This window comes from Drosophila virilis, chromosome 5, assembly GCF_030788295.1.
Source record: "Drosophila virilis strain 15010-1051.87 chromosome 5, Dvir_AGI_RSII-ME, whole genome shotgun sequence".
In the NCBI taxonomy this organism is placed as follows: domain Eukaryota; kingdom Metazoa; phylum Arthropoda; class Insecta; order Diptera; family Drosophilidae; genus Drosophila; species Drosophila virilis.
Genome location: NC_091547.1, coordinates 23,196,588 through 23,219,846, shown reverse-complemented (window position 1 = coordinate 23,219,846; position 23,259 = coordinate 23,196,588). Strand labels below are relative to the sequence as shown.

General features: G+C 40.5%; 2 protein-coding genes and 2 long non-coding RNA genes across 6 annotated transcripts; 1 reads left to right on the top strand and 3 right to left on the bottom strand.

Moving 5' to 3' along the window:
- The first annotated feature begins 210 nt into the window (after positions 1–210).
- Positions 211–2,796, top strand: LOC6625327 (putative helicase MOV-10). The gene is made up of 2 exons (XM_002049018.4): positions 211–1,082; positions 1,146–2,796. The coding sequence occupies exons 1-2, from the start codon at positions 308–310 to the stop codon at positions 2,393–2,395; spliced, it is 2,025 nt and encodes a 674-aa protein (XP_002049054.1). The 5' UTR covers positions 211–307; the 3' UTR covers positions 2,396–2,796.
- A 5,488-nt stretch (positions 2,797–8,284) lies between these two features.
- Positions 8,285–9,883, bottom strand: LOC6625328 (uncharacterized). 2 transcript variants are annotated; one of them, XR_004304280.2, is made up of 5 exons: positions 9,712–9,883; positions 8,895–9,646; positions 8,773–8,828; positions 8,513–8,598; positions 8,285–8,447 (listed from the first exon to the last, which is right to left on the bottom strand). XR_004304280.2 is itself a non-coding variant. In XM_032437415.2 (4 exons), exons 1-4 carry the CDS (start codon positions 9,760–9,762, stop codon positions 8,573–8,575), a joined length of 885 nt encoding a protein of 294 aa, XP_032293306.1. In that variant the 5' UTR covers positions 9,763–9,882; the 3' UTR covers positions 8,285–8,572. The 2 variants fall into 2 exon arrangements, 1 of the variants encoding a protein (XP_032293306.1); XM_032437415.2 differs by having other exon boundaries at positions 8,285–8,598; positions 9,712–9,882.
- Positions 9,884–15,151: 5,268 nt separating this feature from the next.
- On the bottom strand, positions 15,152–16,712 carry LOC116651266 (uncharacterized). Of its 2 annotated transcripts, none has more exons than XR_004304269.2 (3): positions 15,853–16,712; positions 15,569–15,639; positions 15,152–15,491 (listed from the first exon to the last, which is right to left on the bottom strand). It is a non-coding gene; the product is annotated as an uncharacterized lncRNA (long non-coding RNA). The 2 variants fall into 2 exon arrangements; XR_004304270.2 differs by having other exon boundaries at positions 16,509–16,712.
- Positions 16,713–21,944: 5,232 nt separating this feature from the next.
- LOC116651285 (uncharacterized) lies at positions 21,945–22,901 on the bottom strand. The gene is made up of 2 exons (XR_004304294.2): positions 22,311–22,901; positions 21,945–22,249 (listed from the first exon to the last, which is right to left on the bottom strand). It is a non-coding gene; the product is annotated as an uncharacterized lncRNA (long non-coding RNA).
- Between the last annotated feature and the right edge of the window lie 358 nt (positions 22,902–23,259).

Here is a 23,259-nt window from a genome sequence, read left to right as displayed (position 1 = left end):
TGCACAGTTAATTGCCTCAAATACCCTGTTCCCATTGAAATGGCAAGAGTATTGTTTGTTTTTCTTGAGTTTTTAATTTCTGGAACAAACCAATTCGTTTAGGTCTGCGAGTGCACAATAAGCGAAGTATCGATATATCGTCAAGTTGATATTTTTGCAAGATCAGCAATTACGTACTCCGTTACCCCACTCAAAATTAGTTGCTCTGCGCTCTTTCTGTGTGTGGTCGTGGACCGGCGAAAAAGAATTCAGTTTTGCAAAACAAATACAAAATATTAAAGACCCGTGAATTGATTTTGCTGCAAATATGGCTAATTTGAATTTTTACAATCCAAGCGCTGCCATGCTGCGAGCTTACATGGTAAATTTCAACGACCAAAGTTTAAGAGAAAATGATACTTGTTTCGGCGAATATCTGGAAACACGCCAATTGAGCTTTGACAATATCTGCTCTGTTCTTAAGAAGCTGCTCACCATTGAGGATTTGAGTAGAATGGAAGACTACACTCAACTAATGCAGTCGAATGTAAGCGTTATGAGAGTGGACAGCGTACATTATGAAATTAATCTAAGCCAAACTGAAATTAATGCCGAAGATGTCTTAAAACCCGACGTGGGCGAGTTGGTACTTGTGCCAAATGCAAGTCTGTTGGAAATGCCCTTGCCCAATCCGCTGATCTTGGCACAGATGCCGCATATACACGAGTCTCTCGATCCAAGAGATAATAAGTGCCGTCATGTGGGCAGCATTCTAAAAGTGGATAACTCAAGAGTTTTTTTTGAATACTCAAAAATAGATTTGATGAATTTGCACAAAAAATGGACCATTATCTTTAGATCCCCCCGCATTCCGTTTCGCCTAATGTACCACGCACTCGACCTGCTTATGGTGTGTCGCACAGAGCGAAATTATTTGTTTGCTATTCCTAATTTAGTTAATCGGCTTCATAAGTCCGACTATTTTGAAGAGTTTTCTCTGATCAACACACAAATCGCCACAAATAGTGAACAGCTTCAGGCAGTGAAGCAGATAGTTAATGGACCTAACCCTCTGGCGCCATACATTGTATTTGGACCGCCAGGTGAGTAAAGAAAGTTAAAACTCAGCTAGCCCTGGACACAGACTTATTACCGATCGATTGCAGGCACCGGAAAGACTACAACCATTGTGGAGGCCATTCTTCAATTGTGCCTTTTACGTCCGGAGAGTCATATAATTGTCACGGCGGGCTCTAATTCGGCCTGCGATACGGTAGCTTTGAAGATATGTGAATTAATTGACAATAATGTTAGATTTTCCGATCAAAACAAAAGAGTGGTCCTGCGTGTTTTCTCAAGGAAAAGATATGAACAAGGGCTCGATAATGTGGATCCCCTAGTGGTGAAATACTCCAATTGTGTAAATTCTTTCAGGTCCTTCAAAAATTTTAATTTAAAAAAATATAGGATCATTGTTACCACTTTGTGCCTAGTGGGCCTGTTGGCACTAGAGGATACAGATGTCCAATTTACGCATGTTTTCATTGATGAGGCGGCAGCATCTACTGAACCAGAGACACTGCTTGGCATCGTGGGCGTTAAGAATGCCACATGCCATATTATACTCTCCGGGGATCACAAGCAATTGGGCCCTTTCATTGGTAGCCAGCGTGCATCCAGTTTGGGCTTAGGCCAATCTCTTTTGGAGCGTCTGATGCTTAGCAGATTGTACCAGTTGGATGAAAGTGGCAACTATGACCGGACGCTACAAACGCGCTTGCGTCGCAACTATAGATCCCATCCGGAGATCGTGGGACTCTTTAATAAGCTCTATTACAATGATGAGCTCATGGCATTGGCCCCACCAATTAAAGTTAACATGGCCGCCAAATGGAAACAGCTGGCCAATGCCAAGTTTCCCATATTATTCCACAACATATACGGAAAAGCATGTCACAAGCTGAACTCGAAGAGCAGGTATAATCAGCAAGAGGCCCAGGTGCTTAGCTGGTACGTCAGAATTTTGCTAGGAAGAGGCATCGGCGGTGGCTTGCGAGTGAATCAGCAGGATATTGGCGTTATCACACCATACTTGGCACAGTGTGAGGTGATCAAGCAGATATTAAGAGAACGAGGTCTGTTCGATGTGGACGTGGGCACCGTTCAGCGCTACCAGGGACGTGAGAAACCCATTATTGTTGTCTCCTTGGTTTCTTCATATACCAACGCAAGCTTCGTAACTAATCCTCGACTACTAAATGTTATAGTCTCGCGAGCCATGTCATTATTAATAATAATTGGCAATCCGGTTAGTTTAGGTGCAAGTAAAGATTTTCAATACATCATCAACATGTGCGAGTTGCATGAAAACGTTTTGGGCAAGAAGATTGACAATAAAACAAGTTTGCAAGGGTAAAATAAAATATATTTGATAAAATAACTTTTAAATAATCGTGTAAAACATATCTTTAGAACCAAAAAAAAAAAAAAAAATGCCAAGTGAATACAAAACAAGAAGAAATACACCAAAAATATAGTAGATTATTAAGTGCGACTTCTACGGCCGAAATGTAACCTTATTGTTCTAAAAGCCATATATGCTTTAAGAATCAATTATATTTTTTGCAAATCTTTATTTTAAATAATCTTTTAAATGTAACATCTCTGACAACATAACAAAAATGCAAGCTTAAAATGTTAAAATCTAAACATGATATAAGATTTAAATTTGTATACACAAATAAAAGTACTCAACTTTTATGTAGCCATGATTCTCATTATCAATAAATATGCAATGTCAATTTGTGGTCGGCATAGGCAACCGGTTTTTTATGCTAAATATTTATTTTATGCACGCATTGAATTGAATGTCTGTTTAATGATTAGTTCTAGAATTTTTGCGCTGACTTTTGTATATTTGTTTTGGTCTTTGTACACCATAAGGAGGCGCTTTTGTGCTCGAGCGTCATACCGAAAATGTTACATTTCACGTATTGTTGGCTCTGGCTCTAACATTCGCTATGCTTCTTCATATTTTCTTGCTGCTCTATTGTTGTAGTACTTCAGGGCCAAGCCAAAGTGGCGTGTTCCGGTCTGCCACATAAAACAGTGGGCCCACAGTCCATATAGCCGACAGCAGCAACAGCAGCAGCAGCAGGCTCCTGCAACATCGACTGCGCCCTCGCATGCACACATGCACAAATACAATTAGAGACTCGGTTTGTTGGTTCAACTTGTTTGCTTACATTCAACTTGCTTCACTTCTGCTGCGATAGTTTTTTGCCATTATCTGTAACTTGCCTCATTCTCTCGCTCTCTGGAAAGTTTTTGGCCAACTTTGTGCTCGTCATTGTGTGAGCGCCTTAACTTAATTTTGTGGATTTCTATGCATTTCTCTCTGCATGTATGTGTATGGGTATGAGTTTTGTGTTTGTTTAAATGTTGTATAATTCACTGATTTCTTGTGGCTTTTGTTGTATTTTTGTGTGCGACTCTGTGATTACGTTTGGTTTGAAATCTGGGCGCATGATGCGTATGAGCAATGTTCTTTTTGTTTTACTGACAAAAATGGACGAGAGAATTGTGTTTATTCCTATGTGGAAATATGAGGAAATGGAATAATTAAATAGCTTTGCTTTTTACCAGACATTAAGGAAACTTTAGTTAGCTCAAGATAAAACAAAATGCATATTTACCAACATCATTTTTTGTATTAAAATATTCATACATCGAATTTAATTACTTTTATTTCAATCGACCTTGAAGTATAATGTTAATAAAGAAGGTTAATATTAAGCAAGTTTCAAAATGGTTAATATATAGAATGCTGATAAACCTTTTGATTATTCTGCTCACACACAAGCCTAATACGCTTACTAAGCCGTGTAAACTGCCACTAAATATTAGACCACTAGCGGATCATTAAAGTAATCCATAATGAAATCTTCAATTGCTTTTGTGGCTATAAAATAGCCAAAATACTTAACTGGTTCAAAAAAAAGCTAGCATGTCTTTATTTTCCAGCGAGACGAACAGCATGCAATGCAAATTGTTGTATCCGAAATTTATTGGCAGCACTTATCAGATTTGCTCATAAATCTGCAGCAAAAGCCCTGGGCATCGCCTGAGGCGTGGGTGGCTGGTGAGCACGAGCGAGACATTTATTTGCATGCTCCACTGTCCGGTGCTGGTCGCACAATCCACAAATTAACATGACATTTTTACAAGCCCAAACATGTGTACACATGGGCCTCCGGTCCGAGGCCCCTCCCCTCAGCCCATTCGAAATTAATAGCCGGCCAGTCGGGCACGACAATAAAAACAACAACTAGGAAATACCAGGCCTGGAACATGGATAGTTATGGACACGGGCCAAAAAGTCAAACATTTGAATAGCATCTGCGGCTGGTGAATATTGAGATCGAAGCGAACAGGTTGCCAGTTTATACATGTGCCGCCTGGCCATAAATTTAATTACTCAAAGCACCAGAAATGAGCAAAACAAAACCCCTTTAAACCCCTTCCGCATTTATTCCATGCCACCAGACATTCGATAATCTGGGCCAAGTGATGTGCACACACACATACGCAAAGTTTTCATTGACAGCAGTTCGTAAAGGAAGCACAAAATACACACACACAGACAGACGCACACAACCAAGCGGATGCACACAAATCATGACAAAACATTTGGCCAACAAGTTTTTCCTTTTTTTTTGTTTTTTTTTTTTCGGTGCAAATATTCAAGCATGGCAAGGACGATGATGAAGTTATCAGCAAAAACAAGCAAAATGTTGGCACAGTTTCAAAAAACCATAAAGTTAAAAAATAGTGAGCTAGAGAGAGGAAAAGAGAAATACAAAAACGAAAAGCAACAATCAAAAAGGCACACTGCAAATTCTAAACAAGGCACAACGTTTACACTGCAACAGAAGCCGGTGCTGTCAACTCTCTCTCTAAAATCGTAGCTGATTCCAGTGTTGGAAATAGAGAAAATAGCGGCATTAGCTTTTTGAGCTCAAATTGGCAACCATTATTGAGGTGCCAAAAAATGACCTAAATAAGATTAAGATTATAACTGTTTTAGGCTGAGGACAGTTGAAAAAGCCAAATTTAGCTAGAAAAATAGCTGATTTGTCAGCACTGCCTGTGAGCCTTGTGCTCCGGTATATTTTGCTCTCTCTCTCTCTCTCTGCAAGTAAAAGCGATGTCAAAGCTGTAAATGTTTTGTGCAGCAACAAACGACAAGTCCAATACATGTTGACATTCATGTTGCCAACAGAAATGAAAATGAGTTTTCATTTTTGCAGCTGAAGCGCTTATCTCAATGCAGTTGGCGGCCTACCACAAGCTAAGGAAAGGCATTCCGGAAATGTAGCAAAATGAAGTAGCTGCCAACTTGATTTTAAGCAGCAATTATGGCTAATTTGCACAGCTGCTGTTTTGACAAAGTCCCAATTTGCTATAGCCTAACAGAAATGTTTAAGAATGCTTTTAGTGAAATTCCTATTAAAAATTTCTATTGATTTTGAAAAGAATTTTTGTTGTAACAAATCAAGAAATATTAATAGCCAATGTCCTTCGGGTCGATGGCAAAAACTGAGCAGGAATTTGGAAATTTGTCAAGTCCAGCTGCGATTACTTAGAGGTGTATTAGCAATATCTGCCTAAAGTTAGCGCATTGCTTAGTTTACTTGAGCGCCATCAGGTTTTTTTGATTACAGAATATCTGCTATTTGACCACTCTCAACCTGAGTACTTTGGGTTTTTATAGTTTTCAATTTAGATCTGCTTACATTTGGGAGTTTGCTTTTATTTGTTAAAAGACAAATATTTATAAAATGTTCATTTTTTTTAAGCGGCTTATTTTTATTCATGTAACATACTTTAATGCCGCATTTTGAATTGCCAAGTATTTTAATGTATTAAATGAAATGCCCACATTTGATTGTTGCTCTATGCCCACAACCATTTCACTCAAGCCCAGAATAGCAATTGCAAAATTACATTCTCCTAGTGTTTAGAGCCGAGCACCTGTCCTGCATGCTGTGCCTGCTTAGCTGCTGCAGCTTCTTGTGCTACTGGAGCTGATGCTTCTATGGAAAATTTGACGTATGTTGATGCTAACATGAAGTTGCCCGCAAAATAATAAAATGATTCTAATAAATTTTGTGTTACGAAATATTCCAATGTGCCCTCTCTCCTAACTCTTGCTCTGCCTTCAAGCGGAAATTGCACATTTTGCAGAAAGGGGTTTCTGGGTGGGTGTGTGCGTGTGTGTGTGTACTGCATGCGAAGTATAAAAGGAATTAGGAATGCAATTTGAGGTTATGTTGGCAATGTGCGCCCAGGCAGATCGGCTGTTCGGTCCCGGTAGTCGTCTCCGTATCCAAGCAACCGCATTTACAGTGTAGTATGTGTATGTCAGTTAGACAAACAGGCAGTTGGTCTGGCAGTTGGACATATGCAGACGCAGCAAGCGAACCATGCGCCGCCAACCCACAGTATCCAGTAATACCATGTTCTAGCCAACCCATGCCGACCAACCACTCTGATCTCATCCCTAGAATTGCCTAGATATTAATAGACAAAATTTTGAGTATTGCTTCCGTCATGAATAATATTTTCGTGCAGCTAACGCAACGCATAACCAACAGCATTGGACTCTCAACTTTTGGACAAGCTATGCTTCAACTCCCCTTAAAAGAAGCCCCACTGTAGGGCTGGAGCTCACATTGTCGTGTGCGTCAGTTTCCTTGAAAGTTTTCAAATGTCCATTCGTGGAGCATTCAACTTCCATTCAGCTGTCTGTTTTTGTGGGTTTTTTAATTTTAATGATGCCTCAGCTGCCACCCGCCCACCCTTGCAAAAAATGTAAAATACTTGCGGGAGCTGCTTCTGCAGAAATTCTCAACCAAAACAATTTTGGGCATGTGCATTTTATGTGCGCATCGGGTCTCAGGACCCGGTTCAGTTGGAGCTCTATGAAAAGTATTTGTGTGTGTGTGTGTGTGTTTATTCGTATGTATTTGTGGCAATGGCTGCATCTGGATGGCAGTTTAAATGAGATTATTTTAGTTTTGGCATTGTTGAAATTTTGCAAACACAAGCAACTCGTTTCGTAAATTAAACAAATGAAAAATATATTTTGTTCTGCTTAGAGGTATAAGAGCTCTATAAAGGCACACAATGCAGAAAGGCCAAGATTAAGGCTATTGTATATGTAGACTCGTTTCTAGTTATTCAAAATTCCGATCAAAATTCCAACTTCCATCTTGAAGCCAATTTGCACAAAAAGTTTTATCAACGAGCTTAAAACCGATCGAATATAAAATGTTCTTGGCAATTAGTCAGCCAATCAGTCAGAATATAGAACAACTCATAGTCTAGCCTAAAAAGAACTACTTGACCCGAGTGGCTAAGCCGCTGTCAGTCCACGACTGGCGCCACGTTCTTCAAAGAGCGAAGCAACTGAAAATTTGGTGGCCCCTAAAGCCACTGCGGGTGAATAAACAACTGTAAGATTTATGATATCAAAATAGTGTCACATAAAATATTCACACCTTCGCTGCCAGAATCTAACGTCCAAACAAAATGACTTAGTTTTGGTCCCTGTCACGGACTAGCATATTTATGTGTGTGTGTGTGTGTGTGTGTGTGTGTGTGTGTGTGTTTGTATATACAAATGTATATGCGTTACGTCCCACTGTACATTATACGATATCCGTGGCCACAGTATCCCCAGAGTGGCCTCGTAACGCCAGCTGATGCCGTTGACTCGATAAAGCCATTGTTTATATACGCTGGAACGAGTTGGATTGCATTTTAGCCATAAGTTGGCAGCATTTTTTATGCGTTCATCATGCGGTCAGCATAAATTTTTCATCGCACCGCGTACGGTTTTGGCTTTTGCTTTGCTTGGCTCATTTTTTAGCCAAATGTCTTGATATCGGGACTCGGGCCAGTCTGCAACATGTTGCCAATTTTGATGTCTGAATGCCATAAATCAAAGCGTTTAAAGCCAAATCCGCAGCCAAAGTGAAAACCCGACGCCAAATGCATTTGTGCCCGCCAGCGAAAATTGTGAAAACTTTTACGTGCCCCTCTCCGCGCTTTGCACAAACTTTTGTTGTTGTAGTCGTTGCGGTGTTTGTGGCTGTGGCTGACTATAGAATTATACAAAGCATTCGCAGAGCTACTTTTAAATTGCGGCCACGCCCTGATCAGAAGAGTAGGCGGTAAACGAGAATATTCACGTTGGTTTTTCTCGGAAGGAGCCATCTTGAATTTAGAATTAAGCTATATGTACTAATATTAAGAATTTTTATTACATTTTAGAACACCAAAGATACTTTTAAATAATTCATTACACAATTTACCAACATTGCAACACGTATTGGTTGGTTGGAGACCCAAGTCCACACAGCTATATAAATCGTCCATTATTATCTCGAGGAAAATTATGGTATCTAGAAAATTGTACTGTATGTGTATAATGTGTACATGTGAGGAACACAACAATTTTCTCACAAACCGAAACTGTTGCAAATTGATGGTATCGAATATGAACGTAAAATCGGACGAGCTTTGTAGATTAACGCCATTGCGGAACCTTCTTTCCTGTAAAAAGGCAATGAAACATTATAAGCGAATGATGGCTTGGAATCAAATTTCCGAACCACAACCAGGTTCAATAACAGAATCTCCAGACAAGGAGTTGGTTTGAGCCGTGAGCCATATCAGTGACTTTTTGTTGGGTTATAGCCCTGTAAAAAATTTACATTAACGGCTTACCAGATATGCATCCACTGCTACCCCTTAACCTCAATGCATCATGCATTGATGGCGAGCTGAAAGCAAACACGCAGTTGTAGTCGTAGTCGAGAAAATTGGAATAAATTTTATAACTTATTTACTTCAATCCATTGCGAGTCTCCCTGTAGTTGTTGGCATTGGAATAATCATAGTGGCTTTTCATACGCTGCTGGTGATTGTGCTGTTGGTGCTGTTCTTGTTGCTGTTGATGATGTTGCTGATGCTGCTGCTGGAGCTGTTGCTGCTGTAGCTGCTGCTGTTGTTGTTGTTGCTGCTGCTGCTGCTGCTGCTGTTGTGCTTGCTGATGCTGCTGCTGCATGTTCTGATAGCTTTGAGCATAGTTCCACATGTTGTTCGGCATCATTTGGGTTGCGTTGCCACCCTGCATCCAATTCGTATTTCCCGCAGATGAACCGCCAGTCATTCGGCCTTGATGCATGTGCGGCATTTGAGTATTTGGACTCATTTGAGACATGGCTGACAAGGGCTGTAGATCGGGCACAACAACATTCATGCCACCTCCATCGATACCGCCCCCGCCACCCATCACTGGCATCACGGAAACACTGTTCAAGGGCGTCACAGCTCCAGGCGGTAGCTGCGACATCGACATGGCCAACTGATTGGCCTGTGCCTGTTGCAGCATGTTCATCGGCTGTGATTGCATCATAGTGCGTTGCATGGGATAAGACATTGGACCGGCGGTAGCCATGGGCATAGACATCGGAGGCATGTTACCCATAGGTAATTGCATCTGGTTCATGCCCGCCACCGGCATGTTCATTGGCATGCCCATCGGCATGGTCATCGGCATGGATCCGGCCGGCATACTCATCTGATGCATGCCCACCATCTATAAAAAGATCGATAATAATTCAATATTATTCTATTAACCGATAGTTATTGTGTCATACTGACATCATCAGTGTAGTTCGCTTCATATGGAATATTGTTGTAATTCATGTTCATTTTGATCGTCCAATGCCAGGGATTCTTTCAAAAAAAATATCTACTTGAAAATTACTTTGAATTTAGGCTTAATTTTATAAAAATTAAAAGTTTTTTATTTTTTCGATCTGAATGTTGAGAGCCAACTAACTAAAACGCTTTTGTGAGGCCAGAATTCAGATAAGGTCTGTCAAAATAGGATTGAATAGTCCAAGCCTGCCTAGAACTTAGAAAATAGGTACCGAACTTGACTATTGAGCGGGTATACCCCAGCATTGTCCGTGGCAATAAATTCTTTCAAAGATCATTGCACCGAGGAAGCTTTGATTTTGCGAAAAATGTAAGACGCGTCTCAAATGAGTTTTCAAGTGGAGCTTTGGAAATGACTATGGGCGGATGGGAAACAAATTTCATATAAACGTTTTACTAGATTTTTCCCAAATGCGGTTAAAATTTTCCCAAGCCCCGCCTTAACATGCACCTTTATCAGTTAAGTTAACTACAGTGAACATTTCAGCTTCCAAGCTCTGTTGCTCCCGACAGTCAGTCGGAACAAACAGTTTAATATATAGAGATTTCGAATTCTGAGGAGTTGTTTAAATGTTTTTAAGAATTGATAAGAATCGATAGGTATAATTATGTTATGAGAATTTACAAAGAGGTAGACATTCGAAATATAAAATTTATTTTTCACCTTTTCGATACCTGCACCCTTTTCTATTTTCATTTTTTAGAGGTATAGCCTTATATGCCAAATTTATGCCATTATATAAAGAAGTTATCAAGGGTAGAAGAAACACAGCCTGTTCTGTCGGGCCCTTTCGTCTAGAGCACTCTTGATCAATTTGATGCTTAAGTGTACAATATTGTATTTGCCCTTTTTTTTTTGCTTTTCTTTCATTCTCTCTTTCTCTCTCTTGGGCATAACATGATGCACAATGGCCGACCCTCCGAGTCAGCCTGGTCCCCAAGCTCCTGCGCTATAATGTCCAGCTCTTAGGTGACCAGCACAATTAATTTTACCTTCGCTTGTCATTTTATTGTTTATCTACATAAATACGAACACGAGACGCGTCCGCCTCACATTTACCCAGTCAGTCGTGGCCTGGTGTGTCATGCCGCTTAGCAGCTATCGGATGGACCTGCTGGTCGTTCTGCTGTCGGATATCCTTGCTTGTCTATATATATTTATATATATATGTATGTATATAGTTGCCGTTGCCACACCATTTATGCCATTAAGTCATTAGCTTTGTTTAACAAATAACAAACTGTCAATGAGTTGATTAACGATGTTTTTCGCATGAGCTGCAATTAGCTGTCGCTGTCGCTGTTGATATTGCTGTTGTTGTTGTTGCTGTTGTTGCTGCTGCCAAATTGACATGAAGTCTCATTCATACTGATTAAAACAAATATGGCCACACGCCTAATTAAGTGCAATGTTAATTAATGTGTGGAGTCAAATAATGGCATTAAAATTGTATACGCTATAAATAATTTAACTAACTCGTGGGCTGACTAGTTGCACAAAAATGTCACGTACTGTTTGACACCATTTTGAAATGAATATGCAACATTTTATTTAATTTAAATATGCCAAGAGAATAAGCCGAAATAGATTATTTAATATTCAAAAACTGGCATTTCAAAAAACAATGAGAATAAAATATTTTGGGATATTTGAAAGCCTTTGTTTGCCTAAAGTTGACATGACGAGCATGTGGGTTAATGAGATACTCACAAATGAATTAAATGAATTGGATTTAATTAGTAGATTACAATGGAAAGAGATGAACGAAATTCAACGTTTACATACAATGGGAATAAATTATATGAAAATATATAACAAGCCGAAGAGCAAATACACGTGTGGAATAACGAACGATGCGGCTTCTGATATTAATTAAGTATACTTTTTTCGGGTCGGATATGTCTTTTTCTGGGTTTTCATGAGAAAATTTGAATACCCTCAACAAGGGTAGAAAAAGTTCTTTTGTCTGCATTTGGCATGCATATACGATAATTATCTTAGTTAGGTAACAAACACATGTATGCAGCAGCAGGGTAGCGCATTTAGTGTAGGGTTTCCTTCCCTATTGTGCTTTGGAATTTTACAAGCAGCTTACAATGAGCACAACTAATGAGCTATATCCACCTTCAGTGGCTGCTGTTGCAGGCAAAATAGCAATTATTAAAGAGTGCAGCTCAAAATTTGGGGTCTCTCATCGCAGCTCATCTTATCTTAACTTATCCAAACTCATCTGAACTCATCTCTTGCAACTCATTAGTCATTACGCATGCATGCCCGGCAAGTCTTTGATTTAACACCTAAATGGAGCTGAACAAAGGCGTCATTAATTAGGAATGTTAAGATGATGAAAACTAATCTGCTAAAAGCTTGTGCACTCGCTCTCCAGCAGCAGGCCCATTTGTCTGCAAGGATCAACACAGGCTAGTATGAGGCGAGTTTGTTGCAAGGTGTGTAGTTAGAGGAGGGTGTGTGACATTGTTTGGCACCGGCTCACATGCGCTTAATGAACTTCAAAGCTGATGCCAGCAGCTACAACAATGTTGCACAGCATAAAATGCGCCGGATTCGACTAGAGAACTGAACTGAACTGAACTGAACAGAACAGAACAGAATAAAACAGAACAGGACGGAACAGAAATGAGGCAAAGAGGCAACAAAAAGTAAGGCGAACTTGAGAACGACAAGCAAAAATCTGTGCAAATCACAAAATTTTGCTGGGGCCAAAAATGAAGGCAGTGAAAATTGGGGCCTGAAATCGGGAGTCAGTATGAGTGTGTGTAGTCAAGAGGAAGTGGAAGCTGAAATCGAATCCGGACACAAAAGAGAAGACAGAGAGAGAGAGAGAGAGAGAGAATGAGAGCGGGACCCACATTGGTTTGTTGGTGTTGCCATAAACTAAGTAAGTTGTATCGGTATATCTACCACTTTTCTCTGCCCTTTCAGTGGGGTAAGTTCCCCCACTCCCAGTACTCTCTCTCCCATCACTCTCGTTCTCTCTCGCTCTCTCTCGCCAGCATATCGCTACGTCTGCATTCAGCTCGTGATGCCGATGCATGACGCTTGGTTGAGTGCAAATTCAATTAACTTGTTACAACACAATCTCAGGATCAGCTTTAGCATCTCTGCAGGCGACTACGTCGCCGACGCCGATGCCGGCAAGTTTGACTGCAGGCGGCTTTGGCATTGGGATTGGGTCTGGCATTGGGATTTGCTGCACTAAAAGTACTAGTAAAACTAAAACTACTCGAATGTTGCGCCATTTACTTGGCCATAAGCAGCGGAAGCCGAAGGCGACTTCCCAAGCCCCATCCATGTCCATGTCCACAGCCCATGTCCACGTTCACATTCATGTCCTGCGTTCTTTTTCGTTCGCTAACTTTGTTTATTTTATTTAGAATTTTAATTCCAATGAAATTGGTTTACGGCGCACAGCGCTATCAGTGTAAGCCACACACATCCCGAGTATCCATCACCATATTTGACTATTCGATTTAAGTTCTTGTAAATGCATTTTTCCTTATTCAATTAATAAAAGATTTGCATCGTCATGGCTGTTGCCATACGATTGACAGTCAGCCTGTAATCCACAGAAGTTACGTCAGTAGAGTTCAGGTCGGCATTGGATTACGAATGGAGATATCTAGTTATGTAGAAAGCAATTGGAAATCAAATGAATATTTAAGGATGGGAAAACAGAATTATTAATTAACTGTCAATTAGTTTATGGGTTAAGCCAATAGTTTCATGAGTATTATCTGTACATATATATATATACAATAGTTCTTGTTGACTGACTCACTGATTGAGTAATCAACGCACAGCTCAAACCATAAGAGCTAGGAAGCTGAAATAATTACTGAAGCTTACTAATAAGCAGAACATCGAGGCTTTGAAAATTTTGATCTCTGAATCTCTCATTACTTCTACTATGAATAAATTGAATATTGAATTGAATATATAAGATGGATGCTGTTTAAGGAAAAAAAAGGTTTAAGTAGAGAGGACGCAGCATTGAAAAACATAAATACAACCATAATAAGAACCAAAATATAAATCATAAATTATTCCTTAACTCGTTTTGCATAGCCCAAAGCAAATGAAGTAAAATCTGTATGATATACACTTATATATACACATAATAATACGTACTGCATCCTATTCATAATTCATGACCTGTTCCAATTCTGAAAAGTGGCGTTGCCTTTAGCACCAGCGGACTTGCCCAACAACAAAAAAATGATATTTAATTTGGTGAGAATAAAAAATCGAAACGTAAGAAAAAACAAGACAAAGGGCAGAGACTAATGTCAATAGGTCTCAAATTAAATTTTAAATGGAGATACGCCCCTAAAAGACGCCAACGTCTCGCGGCTTTCGCTCTTTTATTTTACATTTTTTCTTTTACTTTTTTTTTTTTTTTGGTATTTTCGGCTTGGGCATGCCCAAAGGCAAGCATGAAAATTAGTCTAAGGGAAGTGCGAATGAAGTGGGCTGCGGTCCAGCCTTAAATGCCATAAAATAGGAGCACTGAACCCGCGCTCAGCTCTTTAGTAATCAAATTCGGCATTGAGCTTTGACCTTTCCTTAGATTTGTGTGCGTTTTATTTGCATACTGATTTGTGCCATGAAAATGCTATATACATATAGGATGGATCGTCCTGCTGCCGATTCCAGCTACGTGCGTCCAATTGGGCTACTTAAATCGTTGCCTCAATTCGCGGCACGTTCAGCTGCAGTCTCCAAACGGGTGCATTCGCAATTAGATCAACTACTGGGATTGGCAAGGGGCAACTGCAGTGGGGTTCCTACTCACGAGGATTTGCAGTGATTTTGCGGCGCTAAACAGCTAAACGGCGTTGGCAGCTGGTGGCCAGGACTGCAGCAGGATACCCAGAGATGCCGCACAATTGGAAGAAGAGCTGGCGCGGCGCAAAGGAAATGCCGACTTGAATAAAGCTGGTCAGACATTTGCAGCCAAATGAGCGCTGGCAGCAAATCCTGCGACATTTTTATGACGTCTGCCCCGGCATGGGTCCTGGCAATGTCACCTTTAAGTCGTCTTCGAATTCAACGTCACGTAGCAAATACAACAATAATAAACGCTTCGCACGAGTTGACGAATAGTTTTGCTGACTATACAACTTGCAGCTGTAGTTCCTGCTAGAGATGGGCGTGTGTCGGGTTTTAAAGGGACGACCTAATACAAACATGAAACTAACTCAAATTTCGATGTGATTTATGTGATATGTTCGATTTTTCCCGAGATTCAAGGAGATTCAATGACGGGAATGTCAGGATCTACTTACTGCTTAAGTCTTGTTTAAGATTTTCAGCTTAAAGAATTGGTTTAAGTTGAAAATTATATTTGGCAAAACGGTTTTTATTGTAGCCTGGACATAAAAGATTTGCTAATCGCTTTAAACAGGTTTCCTATGGAGAAACAGACTCATCTCTAGTTGCTGCAGTAGCTTTCTCCTTACCCTCTTATTCAGTGTGTGACTGTCTTTCTCTTAGACGCCAGCCGGTATGTGCTGCGTCTGTGTTGTGAGCTAAGGTTCAACTACGTGCCAGCTTTAGTTACAAGTTCAAAGCAATCGATGGGTGGGCAAGGTCATGGGGGTCAGATTGTGCGGGTTGTCGGACGGATGGATGGATGGCCAATTGCCCGGCCCGGCATCAATAGCAGCTTGTTTGCATTTCACATGTGCCTGAAATACAGCTGACACCATGCATAAAAAACTCAAAATGTGAGGAACAAGTGCTAATCAATAGAGTACATATACTTTATATACTTACTTACTGGTATTACCCGGCTTTACACGAGTCAAATGTTTTTCTCAAACTTTCAAACAATCTCTGAAATATATCTGTGCAAATGAAATCGGTTAAAAACCAACCAGATTGGATTCAAGAGTTTTCTGCATACTTTTTCAAGCTTATAGCCTGAATTTGCAAACTTGATGCATGCAGATAAATATTTATCTATGCAAAAAAATTTGCCCCGTTTGACCAAAAAGAGACGCACGCTTTTAAAATCAAACTTTCAACTTAATCCCCAAAGTCACCTATTCATATAGTACCTTGTCTAACATTTCTCCGGCTTCCAATACATTTGCTGCATGTTTTCGTTTGTCTCCGTTTCCCAATACGAACAAATCTTTAAATGCCAATCGTTAGGCATTTCCTCTGCCACATGTGATAGATACAACAGTTGAAAGGATTTGCGAATTCGTTTGCAATGCCAACTTTAATGCCAAATGCTGTAGTCGATTGAGCAATGATTTTTGTATTTGCTTCGTTTTTTTTTTCTTTTGAAGCCAAATGGCAAAAGTCAAAGTTCGTAATTTGTTTTTTGATTTCTGCTAATGTCATGGCTTGTATTAAGACTACGTGTCCAAGTGTATTGCCTGGATGTCTATTTGGTCGAGCATTGTTCTTCTTCTTGCTGTTGCACTTGCTGTGAAGTTGGGGATCCACTCTCCACCCTCTTTGATCCAAACACCAAGAGATGACCTGAGTGTCTGTTCATTGGTTTGTTTCACTTCAATCAGTTGTCGGTCGACTGCTTTCGTTAAGTGCCATCTTTGCATGTTGCGTCTGTCAACCCCCCTCGGCCGGTCTGTCGTGTCGAGCTGTCAATCGGGCGGAGCACGCAATGCACCACTCTTGCCACAGCCCGCTGCTTCCACAGCCTAAGTTTGGGTCTGTCAGTGGCATGATTTGGACTTTTGATTACTTGATTACGTTTGCAATGCGTTTCCTCTGCAGCCTCGGAGCCTCCATCTTGTCCGTGTGCTGGTCGGCTCTTCCGTTCTGTTGCCAAGCGTTGTCACTTGTCGGCGGCTTCGTCAATGATTTAAATGGAGGTCAAGCCGAGTTCTCTGATTGACGTAGTACATTAAAGTGCCCTTTGGTTTGCCGTTTGCCCAGCTTTTAGCCACATCTGTGCGTCAAGCTGTTGGCCAAAATGTAATTTGCACATTGATTACATGTAGAAAATGAGTTGCGCTGCAATTTAATGCGTAAATGAAGTGAAACCGATCCGCATTTTCTTCATAGTATTCCCAACTTTTGCAGCTGCGTTAAGCAGAATTGATTGAGTGTAAATAGAGTCTAGTGGACGATATAAGGTTTCTATTCATTTCATACTCAAATTAAGTGCAAATGTCGTAGACTCAACAAATTCTAGCTTAAGAATCAAGTTTTGTATTTTCTATTTTTAACTCTTTTTTTTTTGGGACAAGGATGATTAAATTACACATTTCAAAAAAGTGAGAGTGCTCCAGTAGGGAATGACCGAATAGCGGATACCCTAAAATAGCTGCAAAACCCAAAATTATATCAAGTTCATTACTCTTCTTCTTTTTTGCATTTAATATATCTGAAAATTATGAAGGTATAATTGTTTATTGCAAAATTGAATGAATTATGTTTTTGGTCATTTTACAAACTGTCTTCAACTAGCGCCTTTTAAATTGTCGCATATAACCGCTGGCCAATTCGTTACCCTGATAAAATATGTATATAAATCAGTCAATACCCAGGCCGACAATTTTCAACACTTGCCTATTAAAAACTTGAACGTTGTTGACTTTTGCTTCAGGCGGCGATTTTTACCTCCCTCCGAACGAAAACTCCTAACTGAAAAGAAAAAAAAAAAAAAACAAAAAATAAAAACACCCCGTTAATTGCACGCTTCATGTTGTTTATTCTTGGTATTTTAAACAAAATAATTCATAAATTAATTTCAACATGTTGGCGCATATAAAAAATTCGCCTCAAAGAAGAGAAATAAAAACTTTACAAGAAATATGTAAAAATGTTGGAGTGAACGTTTAACGTTTATGAAAAATCACCTCATAAATTTACAACAACGTGAACACAACAATTATTTTCATGCGCGGGAAAAAGTAATTGCAATATGGTAACCGGTGCATGGCATGGGAGTAGATGCGGGGCAGGGAAAGGATTTTGGGTAGTGAAAACAGGAACATGTCCGTGCTGTTGTTGCTTACGTGACTGAAAATAAAATCACAATCTATTTACTTAACAATTTGGGAGCCTTTTTGTTAACAACTTATCAAAATTATGACAAAATTACTTGCCAATGCCACACATCCAGAACTGGTTGCAAGTCTGTTGACGGGTTAAGGTTAACCTCTATGTGTGCGCGAGGCTAGCCAAAAAAATTTTTAAATATTTTGGCCACAAAAGTTTTCGATTTGTAAGAAACTGTAGGAGTTAACCTCGCATAAACGAGGCGTCTTTCGACGACGCTGCTGCTGATTGGCATTCAAGCACTTCATTATTGCAATTGCCCCATCGGAACTCGGTGCCTGCTCCCGCTGCCAGCGTACTGAAAGCCGCGAATTGAAATTTCACGCAAGTTAAACGCAGTGGGTGCAGCGGCAAGCGACGGGCTGCGGTCGGGCTTGGCGGGGTTTGCTATAGTGCAATTTAAATGTCGGCCAGCGCCTGGGTCCGGTCTGCATCTGGGCGCGGACATGCTCCCGTTTGCATTGTTGACCACTGAGTGATGCAGCAAGTATGCCCAGACCAAACGACAGCCCGCTCAATCGTCTGACCCCACCGAACGATTGCGAATCCTGTCCAGCCCCCTTGTTTGGGGCTTGGGGCGGCTGCCTTGCGTTTTCGCGCCGCGCAAGCCGATAATTTATTAAAGGCGATTATTATGGCCTGGTTCGAAGCTCCCAGTCTGAAGTTGCGTGTTGCAGTAATTTACTGGCCTTTTGTGGGGAAACAAGTTTGCCCGCGAACTGCCAGTAGACCTGGGACCTGTGAGCGTTAAGCTGGGGACCACGCTGCCAGGCTGCCGGGCTGCCGGGCTGCCAGGCTACCCTCTAGGGTCTGTTTGGGTGCCATGCGTGATGTTGTACTTGCGGTATTTACATATGAAATGTGTTAAATTGAGCTCTTTTTTAGCTCAAGTTTGTTTTAGCGAACAAATTGCTGACCTTACCTACCCCGCCAACGAACGCTCTTTGGCATATTATGCGCGAATTATAGTTTCAACATTCCAGCAACTTAACTTGCCCCCATAATCGTGAGCCGATTTGATTAAAAAATCGCACAATCATCGCACACTGAGAGGACGTTTGAAGGAGCAGGCTGTGATGGGGGCGTGGCTGAAGGCCCTCAAGACTGGCTGGCTAAATCAACTAACTAATGAAAAATTTGCATATCAACGTGCTCAAGTGTTGAGGGCAAAGTTGAAACTCGATTTTGATTTTTTTGTGGGCGTGGCAGCGCCCATTCAAAGTGCATTCAACTGTGAATTTTCGCAGCACATTTGTTGCTTTATATATGCCATATGTGTGTGTGTGTGTGTGAGTGTGTTGGGTTTTTACTGAAATGCGGCATGTGGAAATTTAATCGCCATTTATTTCACTTGTTAAAATGCTTTTGTTCAAGATCTGGAGCACTGACGGCAAACTGCAATTTAAAGTGCAATAATAGTGAATATTTGTATACGTGTGTGTGCAATCGTGTGTGTGTGTGTATATATGCACTCGTGGATATGTATTTAAGTGGAGTACTGTGTGCTGTAAATGGCGAAAAATAGCTATTGAATTTTTTTTTAATTTAACGTCAGAAATTCAAAGAACATTGCCGACAAAAAGCAAAACGTGAGAAATTGAAACTTTTCGCTGTACAAAAAATGAAGGCAAACCAACTTCTATGTGTTCCTTATATTTTAAATCAATCAAGCTTACAAAGAAGTCTCAATCAGGTAAAGAGCAACAGCAACAGTTTGAATTGGAAATATTGCTTTTTATTAAATAAGCATTAATTAAAAAATCACCCCTTACTAGTTTTCTTCTATGTTTTCGGCCGTCCTTAAGGGAGTGGCAGTATCTCAACTAGCTTGTCAATTTTTGTTTATTTAGCCAATCCAACAATTTGGTGGATGCCTTCATTTTCAGCACTTGGTTTTACGGCCCACAAAATTTCACGCAGCTTGGCAGCTCCCAGCGGAACTGCCCAATTTGACAAGCGGCTCGGGGACGCACAAATTGAAGACATGTGCTGAATTTTATGGCTTTTAAATAACAAGCCATAAAAGCCGGTCCTGGCGAGCACAAGCAACACAGAGGAAAGGAGTCAACAAACCGGAAATTGTCAAAGGAATCAAACTACTTAAAACGAAAGCGAAAGGCAAAGAAATGAAAACGAAAGCAATTCGTTATGTGTTTTATTTAAAAATAGCACAGATACAATTTTATGCGAATTTATTTTTTGGAAGCGACGATGAGCCAATCGAATTTTATTGAAAATCAGTAAAATAGCTAAAATGTTTTGGTAAAAATATATGTAACAAGCTTTAATTTCTTTTCAATATATCCATCCGATTTCATAATATATACGCACTTAGGCAGAATACATTGGGAAGAATCACGGTTGCTCTTTTTATAAATGGAACCTACAATGTTTGTAAGCCAATTTTTCGCCGGGTTCAGGGTATCTCCTAGTCGGTCACTCGCGAAAAGAGCACTCTTACTTGTTGTACGCATTTTTTATGAAACGGATCGTCGTGCTATATCTGGGCTGGAGCCGGCAGTCGGCAGGCATAATGAATGTGGCCCGTTCATGTCTTGATGATGCCGCATTGTCTCGCCTTGTTGGTTAACATTACAAGTGTCCAGGGAATTTGGATCGGACCCTTCGTTAACTTGGCCACAGGGTTAGCGTGGCACTGGACCAGCCCCAGTTCGCAAAGAATGAGGAATATGTAATGAAAACAAACGAAATGAAACGCAAAATGTTTTTATCACTTTGAGCTAAAAAACAACTTGAGATAAAGAAAAAGAGAAAAAGATAGACAGAGGGTAACCGAGCAGCAAATGCTGTTTACACTCAACAAAAAAACCGACCACCTCACCCTGTCTCTACAAGGCAGTAACAGCATCCAAATGAATGGGAGAAAATAAGAGGGCGACAACAAAACGAATTCCGATAGCCAAGTTAAATGCTTGCAGTGATAATGACCAGAACTGGGTAAGAGGGCTGGAGTTAGGAAACACAAACAAATGAAAAGCCAGTGGGGTAGTAGAAGCATTTAGATTTCACTTAAAAGAAACTAAAAATGCAAACGAACTCACCCAACTGCCCGTAATGGTAACCAGTCATGAAATACCAAGGTGCAAACCCAACAAAAAAAAAAAAAAAAAAAATGAAGAGAACAACAATAACAAAAGCCAAAACAGGTTGGCGAATTCTTCCTTTTACTAGTATCCTACCGCTACAGTTGGCCAGTACAGTGGAACGCTTGGGGTTGCCTGTCCAATGAGGCTGCAAGTGCTGGTTGCGGTTCTGGGCACAGCTCTGAGTGCAAAAAGCATGCTCCACAATTAGAGCAGCTGAAAAGTGAACTAGGTAAAAGCCTTACAATCCTGTTTAATTGTTGATGTGCGAAATTGTGGGGGAGTGTACAGTAGTAGAAGTCTGTCTATTTGGTCAAAAACTTGCACCTCAATTAAGTCAGTCTTGAAGCGAACCAATTGCAAACGGAATGAAATATAAGAACATTAAAAGTGGGTACCAGGCTGCAGGATTGATAAAAGTGCACTTCTATTATTAAATGTGGGTTCATTTCGCTTGGTAAATATCTGAATTAAGAGGAATACAAACTAGATTGCTCAGAACGTCTAGGAGATAGAACAGGTATTTTCAAAGAATTATGAAAATAAAATTCTTTAATACAATTTTTTTTTAAATTTATAGAATTGCAAAAAATTGGCCTGGAGAAATGATTGACCTTGAATTGAAATTATTGTCATTCATTTAATTTATTTCCAGCTCTTTATTTACATGATATTTAAACTTTCTCACAAATCCAACAGATATCTCTCACATTTCTTTTCGCTGTCACAAAGCATTTAATTTTTTAACTTTGCTCCGGCTTAAAGCCTTTTTCAGCCCTTGCTGTTTGATTCATCATACGCTTGCTTGTCTATCTGGAGATATAACCGATAATCGTCAGCTCTAAATCCTACATAAATCACTAGCTCTTCTATACAAACACTAACGCGATTTATTTAGTTTTCTGTTGTTGCTGTGCGTAATTTTTTTTCTATTTTTCTTTGCTGAAAGCGACAAAAGTGCAGGGCATAGTGTGACAAAATCACTTGAGCCGGCTTAACGAGGCTTGTAATTGAATTATGCGATTTTATTGTGATTATTTTAGAGCTCAGAGCTGCACAGAACAGACAGCTGGGTGGTGGGTTACCTAAAGGGGGGCTCTGTGGGGAGCTGGTGATGTTGTCGCTCTGAGTAATGAGATACGTAAAAGTTATTTAAACTTTTAAATCCGCGTCGCTGCCTTTTACTTTCGCATTCGCTCATTTTGCGCTTGTCGAGCCTGGTCGCCTTTTGGTATGCTACACTTTTAGCAGCCACATCCTAAACGTCCCGGAATGTCGGCTAGTTAAACGTTTGAAAAGTTTGCCGTCTGAATCGCTGAAATGATTTGGAAAATTACAACAACCAGCCGAAAACAACGACAGACACAAGGAAATACAAATGAGTCGGCGTTCACGTTGACGTTATACGGCCTCTAGCCTCAATACTCCCACACCAGTTGGATAAAATTGCCAATCCTCCGCCTAGACCAGCGCCTGGTATTCGCTCGTGCATATTCCACATACCAAGGCAAAGAAAGGGTTGATTGGCATTTCTCGCAGAGTAAGCAAAAGCCTTTTTTGCTTTGCTGTGTTTTTAGAGCCAACACCTAAGAGGGATCGACAGGGCTGACTGGGGGACTGGCAAGTGTTTAGGTTTTGCGGACTGATTGCAAGTACACGAGTACACGTTGCCATCCAAGCCGGCGACAGAGAGCCTCCGTCTGCTTTGTCTCCGGCCTTGTGGGTGTTTATTTGAGCAGCTCTTCGGAGCACTGTATCTCTCTCAGGGACGTCTGCCTGCCAGCCGAAAATTCATTTGTATTTGGAAATCCCCTTTTGATGAACTCAACATTTTCCTGTTTGTCTGCAATTTTTTGATGCCCCCTCCTTCCCCTTGCCGGTCCTTCATAACTAGGCTCTCATGGCACCTTGGCTCAATGCAATTCCTAAATATGTTCTACTATGTACTTTGACAGCGCCTGCAAAGCCGCCTTTGATTAGTTCATTGTATAGCAAGACATATATTTCTCTCATTGATATTTGCACACGTGTTCATTTTACTCTAGGCAGAGGCGCCGTAATTGGGAATCATTTCAAGGTAATGCAGCCCTTTAAAAATTTTCATTCCTTCAATATAAGGTGAATTATTCAAAACGCAGTCTGTTCCTAGCCAGTACAGTCTCTGTTTTATAAATAGATAATAATTTTTTCAATCGATACCTTGGCATCCCCTTTCGAAACAGCGAGTTCCCTGCTTAATACTCAGACGACCTGCTTGTCTATGGGGTAATAAATTATCATTGTAATGTAGATTTGTGCAAGTGTTGCTGCCAGCAGCGCCCGGCA